The 19,985-nt window shown below is 35.0% G+C and overlaps 2 protein-coding genes across 2 annotated transcripts in view; both read left to right on the forward strand.

Moving 5' to 3' along the window:
* IL1RAPL1 (interleukin 1 receptor accessory protein like 1) overlaps nt 1-19,985 on the forward strand; it is a 1,449,662-nt gene that overhangs the window by 582,049 nt on the left and 847,628 nt on the right. The gene's annotated exons all lie outside the window — the stretch shown is intronic.
* Nucleotides 4,401-4,753, forward strand: LOC119522904 (60S ribosomal protein L36a-like). Its single transcript, XM_037821606.1, has one exon. The coding sequence runs from the start codon at nt 4,401-4,403 to the stop codon at nt 4,713-4,715; it is 315 nt and encodes a 104-aa protein (XP_037677534.1). The 3' UTR covers nt 4,716-4,753.

Genomic DNA, 19,985 nt, shown 5'->3' on the forward strand with positions numbered 1-19,985 from the left:
CTGTTGTCATATATACAATGGAGAAACAGCAGCCATAAATACTTAATGCGGGGTGAATAAAAGACATTTAAAATTAAGCATGCCCCCCCACGTGCTGCCTACATTATCAAGAGTAGAGTAAAATTAAATAGACCAAAAAATTAGCTTACTGGCAAATACCCAAATGAATTATCAGACATAACAGTACCAATTTATCTAAATATCACACTTGCCTCTAATCATTTTGATTGAAATATGTAGCAAGGGGTGGTCTACATTCAATGGATAGTCATATGGAAGTACTGAACTAAGGAGTAGCTAGCATCATGTTAATTTTTGGCTGCTTTTCTATTCCTGTGTCTGTTTTATTTGTTTATTTATTTATTTTAAAAGTTTTAATGGATTCGTTAAGCAGTTGCTTAACCTATAGTCATTTCCTCAATATAAAGTCTATTTTGCGGTGTCATTGTGTTTTAAACTGCCTCCCCAAAAAGTTATCTGCAATGAGAATATTTTAACAGCTTTATTTATTTGCCTTAATCCTGTAAATTAGAGTCTCAATACTTCTTTAAGAACAAAGACAAAACCTTGTCTGAAAAAGAAGACAGAAAATTTCAAGAGGGAAAAAAAAACCCGAATGATCCTATAGTGAAGCAATAGATGGACATTTAGCTAAAAAGCAATTTCCAACTACCTGGTAAGATCTAATTTAATGATTCTTGTCATGGTTTCTAAAAGATTATTCATTGTTAGCCTCCCTTAACTTTTAATGAAAATAATTACCAAATCTCTCTGTTGTCTGGAAGTGGAGAGAATAAACAGGATCATTAACCTGAAAACACTGTTGGAGTCCCAAAGTTTCACAAATGGAATTTTACATTTTTGAAAGAGCAATATAAGAGAAGAAAATATGCAATACAATTAATTATGTTTAATATTTACATGTGGTTCATGGCAAAATCAAATGTCACTTTGAAACTTTGCCCCTAAAATATTTGTTTAATTATAAACAAAACAAATACAATAAATTACTCTTGGGAGTCCTTCCTACACACTATAGGATACAGTTCAAACCATGTTTTCTGTGTAACCTGAAGCAACTCTCTTAGTGTAAAATGAAAATTCTTTCAGGAATGTGCTAACTTTGTACCCTAACACCAGTGATTAAATAGAATTCTGCACCGATTACTAGTAATTTAACAAATTGTTGGATAATGCAAATCTTTAGATGGAAATAAATTTTTTACATTTTGGATATTTGTACTTTCATTATATCAACAATGATCTTTTTCCCTTACCTTGTCAAGTTGCTGTGAAATCCCTCTTTCTGAAATATTTCTTAAGTTCAATTTATATAAAAATCAATTTCCCTAGAAATCTATGACTACCTGAGAACAGCCAGTATTTCTTGGATTTTGTTTTTATTCAATGCCCCAGAAGACCTCCCTATCTGACAAGAAAAAAGTAGACCTAACCCATGAATCTCATCATACATCAAAAAGACAGGAAATACATATGTGTTCTAGGATTGCTTGGGAATTTGATGAAGACAGGATATAAAGTTGAAGGCTGGTATTGAGCTGATTTGACTTGCTACTGTATTTTCTGTTTCTCCTTTTCATTTTAGAAATTGAATAGGAATTTTTAATTTTAAATGTAAAATTTTAATTCTGGATTGCACAAACCATCCCAGCTTGCTTTATGAATAGATAGAAACTTTCTATTTCCCTTCACTAGAAAAAATGGGAATTATAATTAGTAAATACTCAAGATATATATGGAAGAGATTGGTACGAAATATTCATTTATAGAAATTTAAGAAATCCAATTGAAAATTCACTGTAAGTTATGAATAAGAAATGTACAACATTCTAACCCCTTGAAAAAATTTCTTTGAAGTCCATATGGCCATATAATTACTTTTGGGGTGTGTATGTGTGTGTATGTGAGTATATATATTTTATAACTTGTACTCAGATACCTTCAGGTAAATCTTTGTATGCCCATCCATTATATTAAATGCTTTAAAGACACAAAAATTTGGGTGCTTTAAAAAATAATAGTGAGAAATTATATTTAATACACTATGATAACGATTTGAATTTGCTATGGAGGTGGTTTGCTTCCTATTACTGAATGTTGCACCCATTATATTGACATCACAGGGTAAAATCAAAAGAGCATGGTCATTGGAATTAAAATGCACGTCTGTGTGAATGACCATAACTACTCTATGCTTTAATTTTCTCATTTGCAAAGTGGGCGTTAGACTTCCTACTTTCCCAGAAAAAGATTGTAGGGATGCTATTGTAATTATTTAATAAAGTCCAAGAGCATAAATCATGTAGCATAGTATCTAGGTAATATAAAATGCTAAGTTAATATTAGTTGTTTTGCCTTTATATAAATCTGATTAAATGAAAAATAATTTTATAAGTCAAATGAAATTTCTCAAAATAAGGTAAAGATGAAGTCTTTAGCCATAAGTGAGCACTAACAAGAATTTCAAAATGTAAAAAAATGTTAGTTAACATTTAGGAAATATGGTATTCAATCAGTAATTTATTAGTCATGCAAAATTGACTATAGACACAGAACAATAATTATCTTAGAGCAAGCTAAATATCATGTGTTTCTAAATGTCAGTACAAATGGCAAATAGAGGGAGAGAAAAAAGAAAATTCATTTTGCTTTCAACGTAGCAGTGGATGCTTTTGAATGTTTATTGTGGGGTTTTCATGTATAAAACAGGGTCGTCTTAACCGAGAGAATGTGAATTTGTGTTCAAATAGTGCTTTTCAAGTTGTTGTAAGTTTCTTTACCAAGTTTAAAATAATGAATTAATTTTGACAATAATAACCTCAAGATGTGCTTAATACCTCTAGGTTTTTTGATCCATTCAACTGCTTTGACTAAATTTAGTTTAATAGTACACATTTGGTTCCTATTAGCATCAATAAAATTACTGTACTTTTCAAAAGTCTAAGTAAGCTGTATGATTGAAGTTTTTAACATTCAAAGTTTCTTTAGTACTATATAGATATAGGAGACACCCACTTATAGAATTTATTTGTAAAGAGAGTTATATTTTTCCAGACGATATCCATGGTTTTTTGCTCATTGATTAGACCAGTTGTTCTCAAATGGTGTTCCCAAACCAGCAGTAGCAGCATTACCTGGGAACGTGTTAGAAATGTACATTCTTGGCAATCTGTGTTTTACCAAGCCCTGCAGGTGATTCTAATGCATATCGAGAACATATTGAGTTTATATCTGGCACATTAATACCATACAGTAGTGTGGGCAGCAGTGAAACAAACTTGCAAGATGAGACCCTTATCAGAGAAGTCCAATGGGTTTTACATGATTGGACAGAGGAAAGCCAAAGCATATGGGGAATCATGATATGAATCAGAGTCATTGGATACCTTTCTTCAGGAACTCTTTAGAAGATGGGGAATCAAGATGGTTTGGGGAGGTATTTAAAGAACAACTGTTGGGTTTCACATGAGAAAGTGTCTGTGGCTCAAAGCCAAGGACGGAGATTGCTGTCTTTCCATCAATTGTATGTTCATTAAAGAGTAGGGAGGTCTTGGATTGGTGGTAAACCCAGCCCAGGAAACAGGCGTGAAGTTGCTTTTATCCCAATTAGAGCATTGGTTTGGAATTTTCAGTATATTTAATAATCCCTGGGTAATTATTTTAAATGCATATTCCAGAGATTGTGATTCTGGAGTTTCAAAAACCACACTTACAAAACTGGTATGAAGGATTGTAGGTAAACAGAAGTTTTACTCAGCTGCCCTGTACAAATCAGTATTCCTATTTGTGTTTAAAATATAACTAATTTTTAAAAATCCAAGAATTAAGAAAAATAAATATTCAAATCAAGGTATTTTCAAGAAAGCTCTTTGTTTTCGGAATCCACACATATGGAAAATACTTTTCGGCAGTTTCTTGTATCACCCACTCCATGAACTAAACACAGTAAGTGCCTGAGGACTTTTTATATTATTAAGAGCAATGAGTGAATATCTACTCCCTCCATGGTTTCTCAGTGTTCTGCTTTCCAAATGGTACAGAAAATTTGTACCTTTATTGTCCTGTAGCTACCCTAAATGTAGTCTCACATAGACTGATCCTTAAACATTTGCTTATCATTACTATTAGTGATTTCAAGGCCACACTACTCTTGTAAATTTTCTCAGGTAACCTTAAAGCTCAGACTACTCCAAATATTGTTTTTAAGCTAAGAGATCATGTTAGTGGTGGAGAGATATCCTGCAAGTTTGGAACCACAATGGTGTATACTACTTCCACAGAGTAAGAGGGAACCCAAAAGGTAGAATGTAGAAGATACTGATAGGGAAAGACGAAAGTAAAGCCTTAAGCTTTTTCGCACTGTTAGTGCTCCAGCAGACATGGTGAACATTCCTAAAACCTGCTGGACCTTCTGTAAGGAGTGGGGCAAGCACCAGCCCCACAAAGTGACACAGTACAAGAAGGGCAAAGATTCTCTATATGCCCAGGGAAAGCAGCGTTACGACAGGAAGCAGAGTGGCTACAGTGGGCAGACTAAGCCAATTTTCTGGAAGAAGGCTAAAACTACAAAGAAGATTGTGCTGAGGCTTGAATGCATTGAGCCCATCTGCAGATCTAAGAGAATGTTGGCTATTAAGAGATGCAAACATTTTGAACTGGGAGGAGACAAGAAGAGAAAGGGCCAAGTGATCTAGTTCTAAGCTTTGTCTTTTGTATTATTATGATAATAAAATCTTGAGGTTATGGTCAAAAAAAAAAAAAAAAAAAGTAAAGCCTTAAAAGAAGAGCAACCTCTGTCTGGGTGATATCTAAGAATCCTTGCCAAAAAGCAATTTAAAAATCTTCAGCATATGCCTTCTCATAAATCTGTATGTATTAATAGAGAAGCACATATGCATATGTATTTATAAAAGTAAACAACCAACAAGTGTAAAGCAACATAGTTTGTGAATATAATGTGATATGCACGTGGGTCAGAGGACAGATTCCTTGTGTGGAAAAAAGAGTGATGATTTCCAAGGGATGCAATTCCAGACAAGCAGTTTGGCATGGCTGATGGTAATTGGTCACTTGTGTTGTGAGTTAGAGCTATGGGGAAAATATATCAAAAAGAAAACTGAAATATATTAAGGTTTTATTGAAAAATGGCATGTGATATTTAGATTACATTGTTTTGCTTATGAAGACATTGCTAAGTTATAGTACATATCAAATGAAAGCTTTTGAACTCTGGTAAGAAATAATCGTTGATGTGTGGGGAGGAGGCAAATACTTGATAATGGAGTTATTTAATATTTTACTGTCATTTAAAACTCTCCAAACCTCAGAAGTACATTTATAGTAAAAAAAACAGTATGGTTTTATGACATAGAAAATTACTCTTCTGGTAAAATATGATAAAAAAAGTCTCTATCAAAAATGCATAAGGGTTGATTTACTTAAATTTTCGTGAGTAGATGAAGTTCTGTAGTAAGTGTAAGGAAGTATACAGAGATCCAGGAATCCAGCTTATATACCAAGTAAAGACCTCATGTTCAAAATTAACATGGGTTGTCATATTGTGCTTAAAAGTTGCTCAGATAATTAATTTTTAAAGATAGATGATAGTGATTCCTTTGTCTTAAAGACAAGTCACTACTTATTTATGTTTTGAATTCAGGTTTATTTGTTTTATCCACTGCCTTATTGTACATCAGTGTGTCAAATAAAAAAATATATTCAAGTGCTTTGGAAAGTAGACCAAATGAGTTATGAAAGTGAGGTGAACTTAATATATTATTTCTTGAGCATAGTAGCTACAAGTAAAACGAAAATGCAGTTCAATAATTAAGAATGCCACATATTGCCTGAGGGGTTTCCCGTACATAGGGAGAAATAGAAAAATGATAGTTGCTAGAATTTAGAAACAACATGTGAGCAGCTTCTTTTATAAGATATATATATTCCAGTATATGTTCACATAGAAATGGGAGCATTTAATATTTTTTTGAAATAGTGTATCGCTTCACATAATGATTTTCTTTACTCCAGTTTAGTAGTTCTCAAACTTTAGCCTGCATCATAATTATCTGGGGCACTGGTTAAACACAAATTGCTGGACACCAACTCTGGAGTGTCTGAGTCTGTAGATCTGGGGAGGGGCCAGACAATTTGCCTTTTTAACAAGTTCTCAGTTGATGCTGATGGATTGCACTTTGAAAACCACTGCCCTAGCCCGTCATCACAAGCAAATTTGAAACTTAAACAACAAACATTTTCATAAGATTCCTCAACTGTGTTTTAAATACATTTATTAGCTCTTAAATTTTCACAGTTAAAAATTTTGAACTTTCACGGGGTTATTGAAAGAGGAACATTTTTTTAAATTAGAATTGTTTTCTTCTCTAGCAACTTAGCTAAACGAAGGATGCATACTTAAATTTGATGGCCATTTCTGGGCTTGCAAACAAAGGCACTAAAATTGTGTTTATGTTGAATAACCTTTTTTTATGATGAATGGGCATTCCTTTGAAAATGCGCTCCCTTTCTACTGGATTGTTTTTATCCCATTTCCCACTGTAGTCAGTGCTCTTAGCCAATGGATACCTGCAGATTTCTGTCATTGATAAGTGGTAGACAGCTGGGCACTGATTCAAATGAGATTGACCAAAATCAGAAAGCATTCCTTTTCAGGACTCCAAAATGACTCAACAGTTTGTTCTTGGGGTTTAGATATAATGATCTTGATAGTTCCTGACTCATCAGTCTTTTCAGCATCCTTACTTTCTTTACAATTAAATTGAAGGCTGGCACCAGAGGAACTAGGTTGCTGTCAAGTTGAATACATCTTTCCTCACCTGAAAAGACAGATGACTGTGCAGTCAACTGAGCTGCATTCTGCTTCAGTGGAGAAGAGAGAAAGAGAAGAAGCATTTCTGCCTATTGGAGAATATTCCATGATGCATGACGCATGGCTGATATTGAGGCTGGAGTACCTTTCTCTTTTTATCTGAAAGAACAGACTTTTTTTCTCCTAAATCACTTCTTTTTACTGATTCATTTTGAAGATTTATTACATGATCTAATCATTTCAGTACATTCAGAATTACAATTCTTTTGTTCTTTTCCAGGGCTTATGCTATTAATTTCATTTGAAATTTATTTGCCTTTCTTATTATACAGTAGTTGTTGTCTCTCTCTCTCTCTCTCTCTCTCTCTCTCCATATATATATATATATATATATATATAAACACATTTGCATAAAACATATTTAAAATAAAATGATTTGTTACTGCCTGCATTAAGTGAATTAAAATTGTGTTAAAAAACAAACTCTCTCCCTAACCATTCCAAGTTTTATTTTTTGTGTGTTCTAAAATAATGGCTCCCCCAAGATATCCACTCCCAATCCCAAGAACCTGTGAATATGTTCACTTACATGGCAAATGGGACTTTGAAGATGCGATTAAGTTAAGGAGCTCCAGAAGGAGAGATTATCCTAGGTTATCTGGATGCCCAATGTAATTGCAAGGGTCCTTATTAGGAGGCAAGAAGGTCAGAGTCAAAGAAGATGTGAGTATGGACACAGAGGGAGAGGGAGAGGGAGAGTGAATAAAGAGAATAAATTGTCATTGTTTTAAGCCATTTAATTGTTGTAATTTGGTAATGCAACAATAGAAAACTAATAGAGTTAATAATATTATGATATTTATAATAGATTATAGGCAGGGTAGAACCCATTCTTAAGACTCAAGAAAGTTTTAATTGAATTGGGGTTGATGATACATATGTATACATGAAGAAACTGAAAAATATGTGGAAATTGTTATGATAGATAAGTGCGGCAGGCCTTGGAATAGACAGGTGAAAAGTATCTGCTTGAATTAAAAATGAAAGATGAGGTAGAGTATGTGAGAACTGAAACATAATATCCTCCAAAACTGATAGCTGTTACATATATTTATCAGTTTATTGAAATACCAAGTGTATTAAGTGTTTTTAGGGGCATTGAATCAAAAGATACCCATGTCCTCTTATCTAATGGGCAGTTATTGTAATGCTACATTGAAAATTGTGAGACATAGAGTATCATCTTGGCAACCACTTACAGAAGCTTCTTGGAAAACTAAAGCTTTTAGTATATGACTGTATCTAAAATAGTCTATTAACTTCATTGGGGAGAATGTCCCTCTACCCACTTTTCAGGGGCTTAACTTCTGCTCAGCTTTCAAGTTTGTCTCTTTGTCATCTTCCTCATTTATAGGCACTCTTGACAATTTGGGTAAGATGATGACTATGAGTCCCAGTAGTTCTCTGTGTTCTCTCTTCTATGGCATACCTTGGGTGTATCTCCAGTTTACTCCAGGAAGTAAGACATTCATTTCTGTAACCCAACAGGTAGCACAGAGCCATTTGAAAATGGTTTATTGGTCTTTTGGAATTCCAATAACATAGCTTGGCCAGCATATGCTCCTTATGTCTAAAACTTCAGGGACTATTTTGGTTAGTTCTTCTATTTAAGAGGCACTTCCAAAGGTGGGATCAAAGTTCTTTTCTAACCAGCTGCCGCAAATCCCATGTCTCCTCAGAATCAGTTTTTTGTCTTTTACTTGGTGATTGATATTTATTGAGTCCCTTGTATATGCTCTCAGACTTCAGGAGTGTAGTGACGGTCAAATCAGATGTGACCCCTACATTACTAGAGTTTACAGTTAAAGAGAAAATATGAAAATATTTCCAAAAAGCATGAAAGTATCTCCTGAGAAAATTATATTACTGGTTTGGCAGTTTTTATTTTGTGGTTGCTGAATATAATCAACAGCTACTGACAATGTAATTTGTCTCATACTTAATGATTGTGAATGAATCTGTATTGATAATAGATTTTGGTCTTGGGATGTCAAGACTGAAATGAGAAATCTTCCTGAGAATGTAGAAAACTTGTTTTGTATTTAATTTGAGGAACTCTTTTGAAGTAAGGCGTTGGTAATCAGTGTTATTGCTGAATGCATGCTGAGTTTGAATAGGTTCTTCTGTGAGCTTTGTTGTTTCTTTTATTTTTTGTTTTTCATTTTTGACAACTGCAAAACTTTAATGGATTTTTCTTACTGGTTTCAGTAATGGTTCCTATTAGACTATGTAAAGGGAGACTGATGTTTTTAACCTCATTGCTGACTAGAAAGCGGTTCTCAAAATGTAGCTGGCATCAGAATCTCCTGGAGGGCTTGTTAAAACACAGACTGCTGGGCTCACCCTAGAGTTTCTGATTCAGTAGGCTAGGTTGGGGTTCAGAAATTTACATTTCTGAAAAATACCCAGATGATACTGCTGCTGCTAATCTCGAGACCACACTTTGAGAATCAGTGGACTAGGTAATCCACTAATGAGCTCTAGTGGCCCAGAACAAAGTTTCATCCTTGAAGGTAATGAAAAATATGTCTCCTTAAAGCTTTTGAACAAGCTAACAGCAAAATACAGGCACACTTTCAAGATTTTACTAATCCTAGCATTTGAGACCCTTTGTTCTCATTCAATAACCCGTGTTACATTAGTGGAGAAATTGAAGACATAAGGATGGCTGTCAGTACATCAGAACTACTGTCTTTAAAAAAAGAGAGGAAATAACAAGAAATAAGGGTAATATTTTATATGTCACACCTCTGAAAGTCTGCAGATATACTTAAGGTTTGTTTTTAAATATTTTCAATCTCTTTGCATCCCTTTGAGATAGTTAAGAGTCAAGTATTATCCCTCCTTTTGAAGAAGAAGAGCTTAAGTTATTTTTGTTTTGTTAAGGGAGCAGTGGGACCCCAATTAGACTGTTACCCTGTTTCCAAATCTTGTTCTCTAGCAATTGATCTATATTACCTAATCCAAGGACATTTCTTTTCTTGTACTTTGCTCTATTGCCTAGAATTTAAATATTACAGTGGAGTTTGCATTCCTGTATCTTTATCTGTGTGCATGTTTGTTGAGTGTGTGTGCAATGCACCCATGCTTGAGTATATTTGTGGATGTATCAAATTATTCCTGTGAAACAACCGAAGGGGGGGGGGGTGTGTGATTCATGGAAAACACATCCATGTTTTCATTGTTTTCTTTTGATAAATATTATTACTTTAATTTAAAAAAAAATCTCTGTTATAGTTCCACTGTGTGAGCTTATTTACATGGTTGGTGTGCATGGTGATTGAATACTAGGCTCTGGAGCAGACAGATCTGCATTCAAATCCTGGCTTACTATCAGCCAGAGGAGATTAATGAACCTTTTTTAGTCTGTTTGCTCATCTGTAGGAAAAACAATAATAGTCCTTTCATAGGGTTCTGGTAAAGATTAAATGATATAATATGTGTAACCTGTTAGTACACTGTGTGTTCATAATAATTGCTCATTACTATTCTCAGCTCTTTAGTGGAATGTCCTCCTTACTTGTATTTGTAAAATAGCAGTGCTCTGTCTCCACAAAGCATTTTGCTTCAGAATCCTAACCCATGACTGCGTATTTGCTATTGGTCTAGATAGTACTATTACTGTTTCCCTAAAATGATCCCTTTGGAGAAATATTGGTCTGGTCTTTCCCTTCTTCTCCTTCTGCCTCAGTTCACCCTGATCATTTCCCATCTGGAAAAATGCAGCATGTCCCTATTTTTCAATTTTGCATACCTCTAATCCAGCCTCCCCACTCTGGTTACCTGAATGTTTTTTCTCAAATCTAAATCTGCTCCTGTTATTCTTTTGACTAAGCATCTTCATGGCCTCCTAAATTACTAAAGAATAAAGTTCAAGCATGTTAATTTGGCTGACAAAGCTCTTCATGACCTGGCTCTTGAGCATCTCTCCAGCATCTCCCTCATCACACTTTCATCTCTCCTCACACCCATTGGTCCAGATCATCATCTCCAGAACATGCTAGGTTATCTTCTTGCCTCCCTCTCTTTGCTTACTCAGTTCCTAGTAGGATGGCCTCCTCACTCTCCCTCATCCCTTTACCTTTAAAAAGAATCTGTTCTTCTGTTTTCATAGCTCATCTTGTTTTCCAGACTTTAATTCAAGGAAACATTTTGTCCTCCTTTTATTTAGAATTGACCATGTTCTTTAGGCACCACCTTCAGTGTGAAAATACTTCTATTATAAAAAAAAATGTGTGCACGCACACACACACACATACATACTATCATTCTGACTTCGCATTTCCACTTCCCATTTCTAGACCACGAGTGCCTAAGCAGTAGCAACGGTATTTTACTAGGCTTTGTGTTCCCAGCAATAATACATTATCCTAGAGAGTAGTAGGTGCCTAGTAAAGATTTGAAAAATGAATTAAATGAATCAATACTCACCTGAACCCATGTGATGGCATTTGATGAATATCATACCTTGGTTTAAGCTGTAAGAAAAGATATCTGAATTAGTACTAGGCCAAGGCTTGTTCTCTGCAAAGCACCACTTAACATGACTCTGGAGAATGACATTGAGCCATTAAAATTTTGTATTTTTATAGGAGTTGTGATCCTCATCTTATTTTTCCAAGTTTTTTGATGGGTACTTTGTGAGAGCACAAATAAAATAATGTTCTCAGGTCAAAATACATTATGTATATCACTCCCTATTACTATACTGGACTTGCCATAGAAGAACATTTTGTTAGTCTATACAAGGTATATGATGATGTTCCCAAAGTCATGCTGATTTTTATTTCCTGAAGGTCTAATAAAGTGTTCATGGAGTTAATAGTACAGTGTTAAAAACCTGTCATCTCTACCACTTTCAATGATAATTTTAAAATGCTCATGGGTAATTTGTAATTTTAAAAATTATATTTTTAGGTGTCAAACCCATAAGAAAAGCTTTTTATCAAGTGAGTCACTATGTAAAACTTTGCATTTATCTTTCATGCAGTTACAGAATATTTAATGGGCTGGAAATATTCCTTACAGCTTTTTTATTAAATAAGCATAGTGGTACATTTCTAATTATGCTTGTATTCTTAAATACTGAAGAACTGAATGACATGGATTATTAAACTGACCTTTTCCCTAACTTGCAGTATGACCTTGGGTAATCCACTTACCCATGCTAAGCCTCCATGTCTTTAACTGTAAAACGGGCATAAAAATATTGATAATCTGAGAGGGTTGTTATGAATATCAAATGAGTCACTCTACGAACACTGCTGACTGCTTACTACTCCATGTCATAAAACATAACTACAAACCTTCATCTCAAAGTGATTTGCAAGATAACAGAGGGGTAAATGACAAAGCTACTACAAATTATAAGGAAGATTATGATTAATTACCTAAGAAGGCGAAATGTGTGACAGGTGTATGAAGACAGGAAAAATGGTGTTCACTAGTCGAGTTCAGGGAGCAAGGTGATGGTGGCAGGAAAAGTCTCTATTTTATCATTTAGGAATGATTCTACTATCGACAAGGGAGTTAGAGAGATATTCCTGGCAAGGAGCAGAGGATGAGTAAGAAGAGGGAGAGTGGGAGTACTTTTGGCTGGAAAATGGGGCACATATTTAGAGGGGAACTGTAGGGGAGAGAAAAGGAAAGTGAAGTAGGAGTAAATGCTTGTTGCACAGTGGGTGCTCAATAGGGAATTCATTGACTGTATGAATCAGTAAGCCATATTATGGAATCCATCAAAATGATAGGCCAAAGCAATGCTAAATGTGGTTGGCATTAAGAAGCCATTAGAGAAGGCGATTACATGATTGAGGTCATAATGTCCCGAAGATATATATGTAGAAGGAATTGAAGCAGGGGAACACTAAAATCTAGCAATGCATCGCTGTTAGTTAAAAAAATCATGGGATGATACGGTCACTAGAAGCTGTTTGTGGGGAAAAAGAAAACTGAGTATTTATTATTTGTTAGGTTCTTTGCTAAGTGCTGGAGATCCAGGAAGGGTCCCTGACCTCATGGAGTTCACTGTCTATTGAGGATGACAAACATGAATTAAAAATTATTCAACTGCTGAAAAAAGAATGCAGAGTTCTATGGAGGCAGGTGACAAAGGAATCTTACTAACTCAGGGGCATAAGGAAAGCCTGCCTTGAGAAATCTAGAGAGGCATTCTGACTTGAAAGCATGAGTTCTGGCTTTCTATTTTATTTAGTCACACCTGGGTTTGATTCCCCACCCTTCCCTTTATTTGCTAGCTGTGATACCTTAGACATATTGATCAACTTTCTGAGCCACAGGTTATTTATTTAAATAAAAGAAGGATGTAATACCATCTCATAGGATTGTTGAGTGGTCTAGGTCAAAGGAAATGTGTTTTATAAAGAGCATAACATAGCACTTCTCTGATAGTAGAAACTCAGTAAAATGGTAGCTATTATCAACTTAATGCATGATGTGGTATTTTGGAGGTGCTTTCTAGAGAGAAGTTGTCAGACTTGGCATTTGGGTCACTAAAATAATGAAAGCTTTAGTAGAAATAAGAAAACAGGAGACAGGGCTGCTAAAAGGAGATGGTGAGAGCTCGGCATCACGAGGAGTTAGAAGAGCTTCAAAGACATGGGGAATGAGGTTCACAAGTAGGCAATTGAAAATTCTGTTGGAGAACATAGGGAATTGCCAGATACAGGTTGGATAATTATTGATATAGATCATAGGGATTTGACAGTACAGGGGAAGCAGTGGGTATAGGTCCTCAAAGAATTTCTAAATTTTGAGGATAGGACAAAGAACAGTCTGAGAAATAGCTAGAGATGGAGCGAGTAGCATAGTAAAAGAAAACCAGGACAGCATCAGACATATTATGTATGGGAGTTCAGTAAATGCTTTTTAAATTAACAAATTAAAGGGATGTCAAATTATCAAAACTAAAGGAGTGCACTTCCAGAAGAAAGAAGTGGTGCACAGCTTCAAGATCAAGAGAATTCCAAGGCTGTTAGCACAGAGAAACAGCCATAGATTTGGCAATTATATGTTCACAGGTGGCCTTCGTTCCAATGAATGGAGACAAGAGCAAGTTTGGATGGGAAACGTGTCATTGAGTAAGTGGCAGATGTGGCATGGATAGAGTTGGGGGGATAACCAGGGGAAAAAGATTTTCAAGAAACAACTGTGTGTTTGTATAGAGGAATGAGTCTACAGAGGAAGACACCCTAACAGTGAAAGGTAGGGGATTAGTTGTGGGTCAGGGTACAGAGGAAATGGAAGGTAATAGGATTAAAGTATCCATAGGAGAAATCTTGGGAATAGAAGGACACAGTGATGGAATAGAGAAACCAAGATACATTGAGGTGGAGAGAGGGGAACTTGAGGAAGCTCAGGTCCTAGCGCCATATCCTTTTAATAGAGACACAAGAACTCCATAGAAAATGAAAAGGTTGGAGCTTTATACTTTAGAAGAATGGAATTGATTTTGAATAGGTACTGAGGAGATTGTAACAGGGCAACCTCTGGAAGAATCAGAACATTGTCCATCTCTCCAGATCATCTGAATTTATAGTGAATGCTGTAATCTTGAAAAGAAACCCTATGATAGCCATGGGAAATAGTTTTAGTTTGAACAATCTCCCTACAGTTGATTTTAGCATTTTTTTGCCACCCTCATCTCGAAATAAAACTCACTGTTAATAGACTTTTTCACAACAGTCAACAATACACTTTACAAATATTTATTTTCAAGTTGACATGTGGGGTTTTTTTGGTTTGTTTTGTTTTCACTCACACAAAATTATGGCATGTACAAAATCTAACAATGTTATAAAAATGAGTGATTATCATACCCATTGTTTAAAAAGCTAGGTACATGCAGCAGAGTTGAAAGCACATAACAGAAATAGTGGAATGAAAAATGATGTAATTGCCCTCATCAGGCCTATTTGTGACCAACTGGGACAGATTGCCTGGCCAGTGTGATTGGTTTTGCAGAAATCAAGTATTAGGATGCCAAAAAACAGTTTGACACCATGAATACAATCCTTCAGTCCAATCTGGGCTAGAAACTCTACAATAAAACATTAAGGAGACATCTTAGGTTGGGAAACCCTGGAGATGAAGGAAAAAAAAAAAACCTCTTTTTGCATCAGTGACCTAACAGAAAAGGAAAAAAAAAAAAAAAAAGAGAGAGAGAAAGAGAGAGAGAATATGAGGAAGGGAAGGAGGAGGGAAGACAATTGTATTTGTAATCCTGTTCTCTTAGTTGTGTCATTAAGTTACCATGATTACCTGAAAAAGAAAATTCATCTCCAAACTGGCAAATACTAATAAAATTTAGGCTCATGTCTTTAATATATACTCCTGTTACTACTGATAATTATAATTATAATAATAGCTATATTTATTGATTGTCTAGTAGATGACAAATATGGTATGGTGTTGTTTGTGTACATGATCTACACTGCAAGGTAGAATTTTTTTAAATATCCATTTCATAGAGGAAGAAATCAAGGCTTAACTAACAAGGGACAGAATCTGTATGGCAATAAAACATACTCATTTCACTGAAGGGTCTAGCATGATACTTGGCTTACAGGAAGTTGAAGAATGAATGAATATTCTGTGTAAATATCTACTAATCTTCAAAACCTTCTGCCAAGAACTGTGGCAGGTCTGAGATGTTACATTTCTTGCAAGCTAATAAGATAGCCTATCTCAGGTTCACAAATACTGGCAGAAGATACAGACTCTTGGGCCAGAGACTAAAGGCCTTATTACTCATGGAAATAGCAGTTCCCCTGAACCCCAATTCCCACAGGGTGGCAGGAAGAGAGCCAGGTGATACCTGCTCACACAGTGAGTTCAATAACAAGAGAAGATTCCTGAGCTTACGGTTCCCGGATCTTTCATACTAGACAGTAAGCGTGCCTGCCCCTTGCTCTGGAAGAAGATACTACATTTATCTTCCAATGTTGTTCGCTATACAGACTTCTTTACAAAGATAGTCTGGAACCAAGGCAGTCATTGTCTCAACTGGCAAGATTTACAGAAATGTGCCAGACCCGTGGAGAATTGTCTTCCAATGCCTTCCATTTACATAAACACATTCTTAGGAAAGTCACCCCAACCCATCCCATCTTCACTCCTAAATCTCCCATTTTCACTCATGCTCTTTTGCTTAAACTCTTACTTATATTCCAGTATGCTTTCTTAGTGGGAGACTCTAGCTGCAGTAACATGCTTACTGACGCTGCTCAGACACTAACCTGAAATTGGAAGGAAATCATATATGTACTGGACACAAAGGAACCTGGCCATTTCTGAAAAGCTTCTCTAAACTGCACTCTAGAGCTCTCCTCTACCAAGTAGTGCCAAATAAAACCAATTAAATGCAATTCCCAGGCATATTCCTCTCTTTGTTAATGCAAAGTAAGGGCAAAGTTAGGGTTGGGTCACCCAGCTCCTGTTCAAACTGGAGCAGCTTTCTCAGGAGCCTGCATTGCTCACCACCTCACCCAATGTGGTTGGAATCTTTCTTCCACAGAATGTTCCTCTCGGTCTTTATAATAAACGTCCATTCCCTTAAGCAAACTCTGCTTGTCTCTTCCTTTGTGACTCTGAGGAATTTGACTGGCAGGATAGTACTATATTTATCTTCCTAATTTTAAAAGCATTTAATTACCAATAATTACCACCGATGTGATTTTTCCCTTGTGCACATTAAAAATTTTGAATCCCACTTTCTGTAATAATTTAAATCGATCTGGAGGGACAGAGAGTAATTAATTATCTATAATTTCTGAAACTGAAAGTGCTGAAATTATTGCAGTGAAACAGAAATTTAGTGAGGAACAAAACCGAAGTGAATAGGCTTGCATGAGAAAGAGGGATGGAGAAAAAATAAAATTGTCTTAAAAATGGAAAGAACTGTTTAGTACTACAGTGGAGTTAAAATATACACTATTTGAATCAATATTTAAGATCATGTTTTCTAAAGCCTTTCTTCTTCTGAAACTTAGCATCTTTGCTGCTTGTGAAGTGTTATTACTGTGATGGGTTTAATATATAAAATTTTAGCCGCAAAGAAGGGAGCAGTTGAAAAATTGTATGTTTATTTTTTTCCCTTTGATGATTTTCGGAATTTGTTGAGTTTAGATAGTATGCATTTTATTTGCTGAATAATTTAACCTTCTTATGAGTTTCTTTACAAAACTTCCTCTTCAATGTGAATTCAGGCAAAGCAAAATGCAAAACATGTATGTGCATTTTCCAATGTGTAGTCATGTAAAGGTCATGAATTTTGTACTCAACCACACTTAAGTTTGATAAGCTCTGCCTTTTCAACATTATGGTTTTTTGCAAGATATTTAACCTCTTTGAGACACATTTCAATTATCTCTAAGATAGATATAATAATACTATTTGTACTTCTCCAGTAATGACAATATGAAATAATTTATGGAAAGGCACTTAAATCAGTGCCTATAACTCTATAAACATCAGCTTCCTTTTATTTCTTGTTTCCTTCATGTTCATTACCTTAATAAATATATAATTACCATGATACAAATCCTGATAAGAATTGTATAGAAATATAAAATTTCTACTTTTTTCAGTAATTTTAGCATTTCCCGTTTGAGCAATTAGAATTTTTTCCTTACTGTCTGTAAATATGGGAAGAGCAAGAGGGAAAGAGAGCATTGCATGTTTCCTACCCAATTTTTACCAGCACTTAGCTCTCAAGTCTCTCTCTATATAAATTTATAAATTATCTGAATCATTCTAACATTGTCAAGGAAAATGTGTGATTCATGTTATTATTTCAACACAGGCCCTATCTATCAAATATATATAGCATTTTCAAAACTCTAAATCCATATACAATTAATACAGGGTATTACTACTGGTAATAATATAATTCAGACATGGACCACTCGTGTAAGGCATTAGGAAAGGTATAAAGGTAAATGGCATGGTGGGCCACCAGTTAAGAGACAAATGGATAAGAGCATGGACTTTGAAGTTCAGCAGTCCTTGTTTAAATCCTGACTGTCACTCACTGTCTGTGTCAACTTGGACTAATCGCTCAAACTCTACAAGCCTCATTTTCCTCATCCCTAAAATGTGGCGAATACCTGTAAATGCACGGTATCAATGTAGCATAAGAGATAACGTTTGCAAAATGTGATGCATAATGGCTGGTACATACTGCATACTTAATATGCATTTATTATGCACACTGCTAATAATAAGGTGTCTATCCTCAGAGACTTACAGTGCAGTGGGGAATATAGATACAAACACAATTAAGTGTAATATGAGGCCAGATGTAGTATTTTTTCTGAAAATACAGGCTTTTAAAAAGTACTGTGTACACATAAGAAAGATTATGTTTCATTGTTTCACTCTCCAAATTTATTTCATTAGCGCACTGAGTTAGACCGTGGTACCTGCCCAAAGGGCTTCTATTGATACTAACTTAAATTGATGTCGAGGATTAGTTAAGGTTGTTGTAAAGATGAATTGAAAAAACACTAATAAAGGGCTTAGCACAATTGATTAGATAACACCAATCACTTTATAGATGTTGCTCATTTATATATTCTTCTCAAGAACTGTTTTTATAAGACAGGATGACAGATATTTAGTAATTGAAGCCAATGTGTGTTGAACCATAATTATGAACTGCAGTTAATACTGCCCTCTATAGATTAGAATGCTCTTTGTGGAAATCTTTTTATCAATTAGTACCATTTATGTTTTATGCCAGTACATTCAGCATTAAGTCAGAACATTTTCCTCATGAAAGCATGATGAATCATATAATGACCTTTACAGACTTAATGAACAAATATTAATTAGAAAAACCCAGTATCCGAGTCAATTATATACTTGTTTGTTGAGTACCTACCATGTCCCTGATTGAGGTATTAGGAGAGAAACGAATGAAATGAATCCCTTTAATAATAAAATTTGATATTTTATTGTTGAAAAATGTGTAATGACATCAATTAATTCAGGACATAATATTATATGAGAAGCACACAACTCACTATGTGAGGTTATATGATGATGAATTATGTAGATGGTAAATACCATACACATTCCTGTCCAACTTCTTTTCCTTGGTGATGGTGACTGTCATTGACTTCAGGTCATTGCAACTGGCAGACACAAAGTTCAAAAGAGATTTACAAAATGGTTCGGTAATTTTTTAAGGGTCAACATCCTCTCCTTTTGAGCATGTCTCTGTTTTAATTGACGATAATAGCAGCCACTTGTAGATGTTTCTCTTTGTGGTATACAATAAGAGATGAGGGGTAAATTTGCAGTCCCTGAGTCAAACTGCCAGTCAAAACACTAAGTGTGTCAATGAAAACTTTCCATTTTTATAAGTAAGAATAAAAAAGCAATCTCTGGCCTGTATAAAAACAGTTATTTAGAATAATAAAATCAGTTACTGGCTGCATCTGTAAAATTTGAGAGGCATCAGTCAATTATCAGGGAAGAATATAATAGTGGAGGCCTGCCCTTTTTAGTGACATGTCATTTTTAGTGACCACTTCGAGATTCAGTAGCACTTTTGTATGGACCCTAATTTGTATTTACCTCTAGTGGATAAAGGTAGCAAGGTGAATATGCACTTATGGTAGATGAAATATGCTGATTAAATAGTTCTTGAGAGACCTGTAATATTAAGATAAAGTTACCAGTATGCATTGAAGCAGTTATTAAAAATAATAATAGCCTAGTAATTTTTATTCAGCATCTCTCCCGAGATTATATAGAATGCTTTGGAATAGGCACACTTAGGTGTAATGATGAGGCTGTCCTTTGACACATTAGAAAACTGTAACAACTTGATGTAGAAGCACTCTGTTGATTCACATTTACTGTTAGGTATTGTTATTTGATATTATGATTTCTATAATTGTGTCATATGACTGTTGCTACTCAGAGACTTCATATTTATTTATATTAAACAAAGGAAATTGTGTGATTAAGGATTTTACCATAGCTTTATTCAAGTTTTTTTGTTGTCGTTGTAGGAGTCCTATGTAATAATCTCAAGTGGAAATATAAG

Source organism: Choloepus didactylus, chromosome X (assembly GCF_015220235.1).
Source record: "Choloepus didactylus isolate mChoDid1 chromosome X, mChoDid1.pri, whole genome shotgun sequence".
Taxonomy (NCBI): Eukaryota; Metazoa; Chordata; class Mammalia; order Pilosa; family Megalonychidae; genus Choloepus; species Choloepus didactylus.

Coding starts and splice junctions, on each gene's coding strand:
- LOC119522904 (XM_037821606.1), top strand. CDS start 4,401: ATGGTGAACATTCCTAAAACCTGCTGGACCTTCTGTAAGGAGTGGGGC.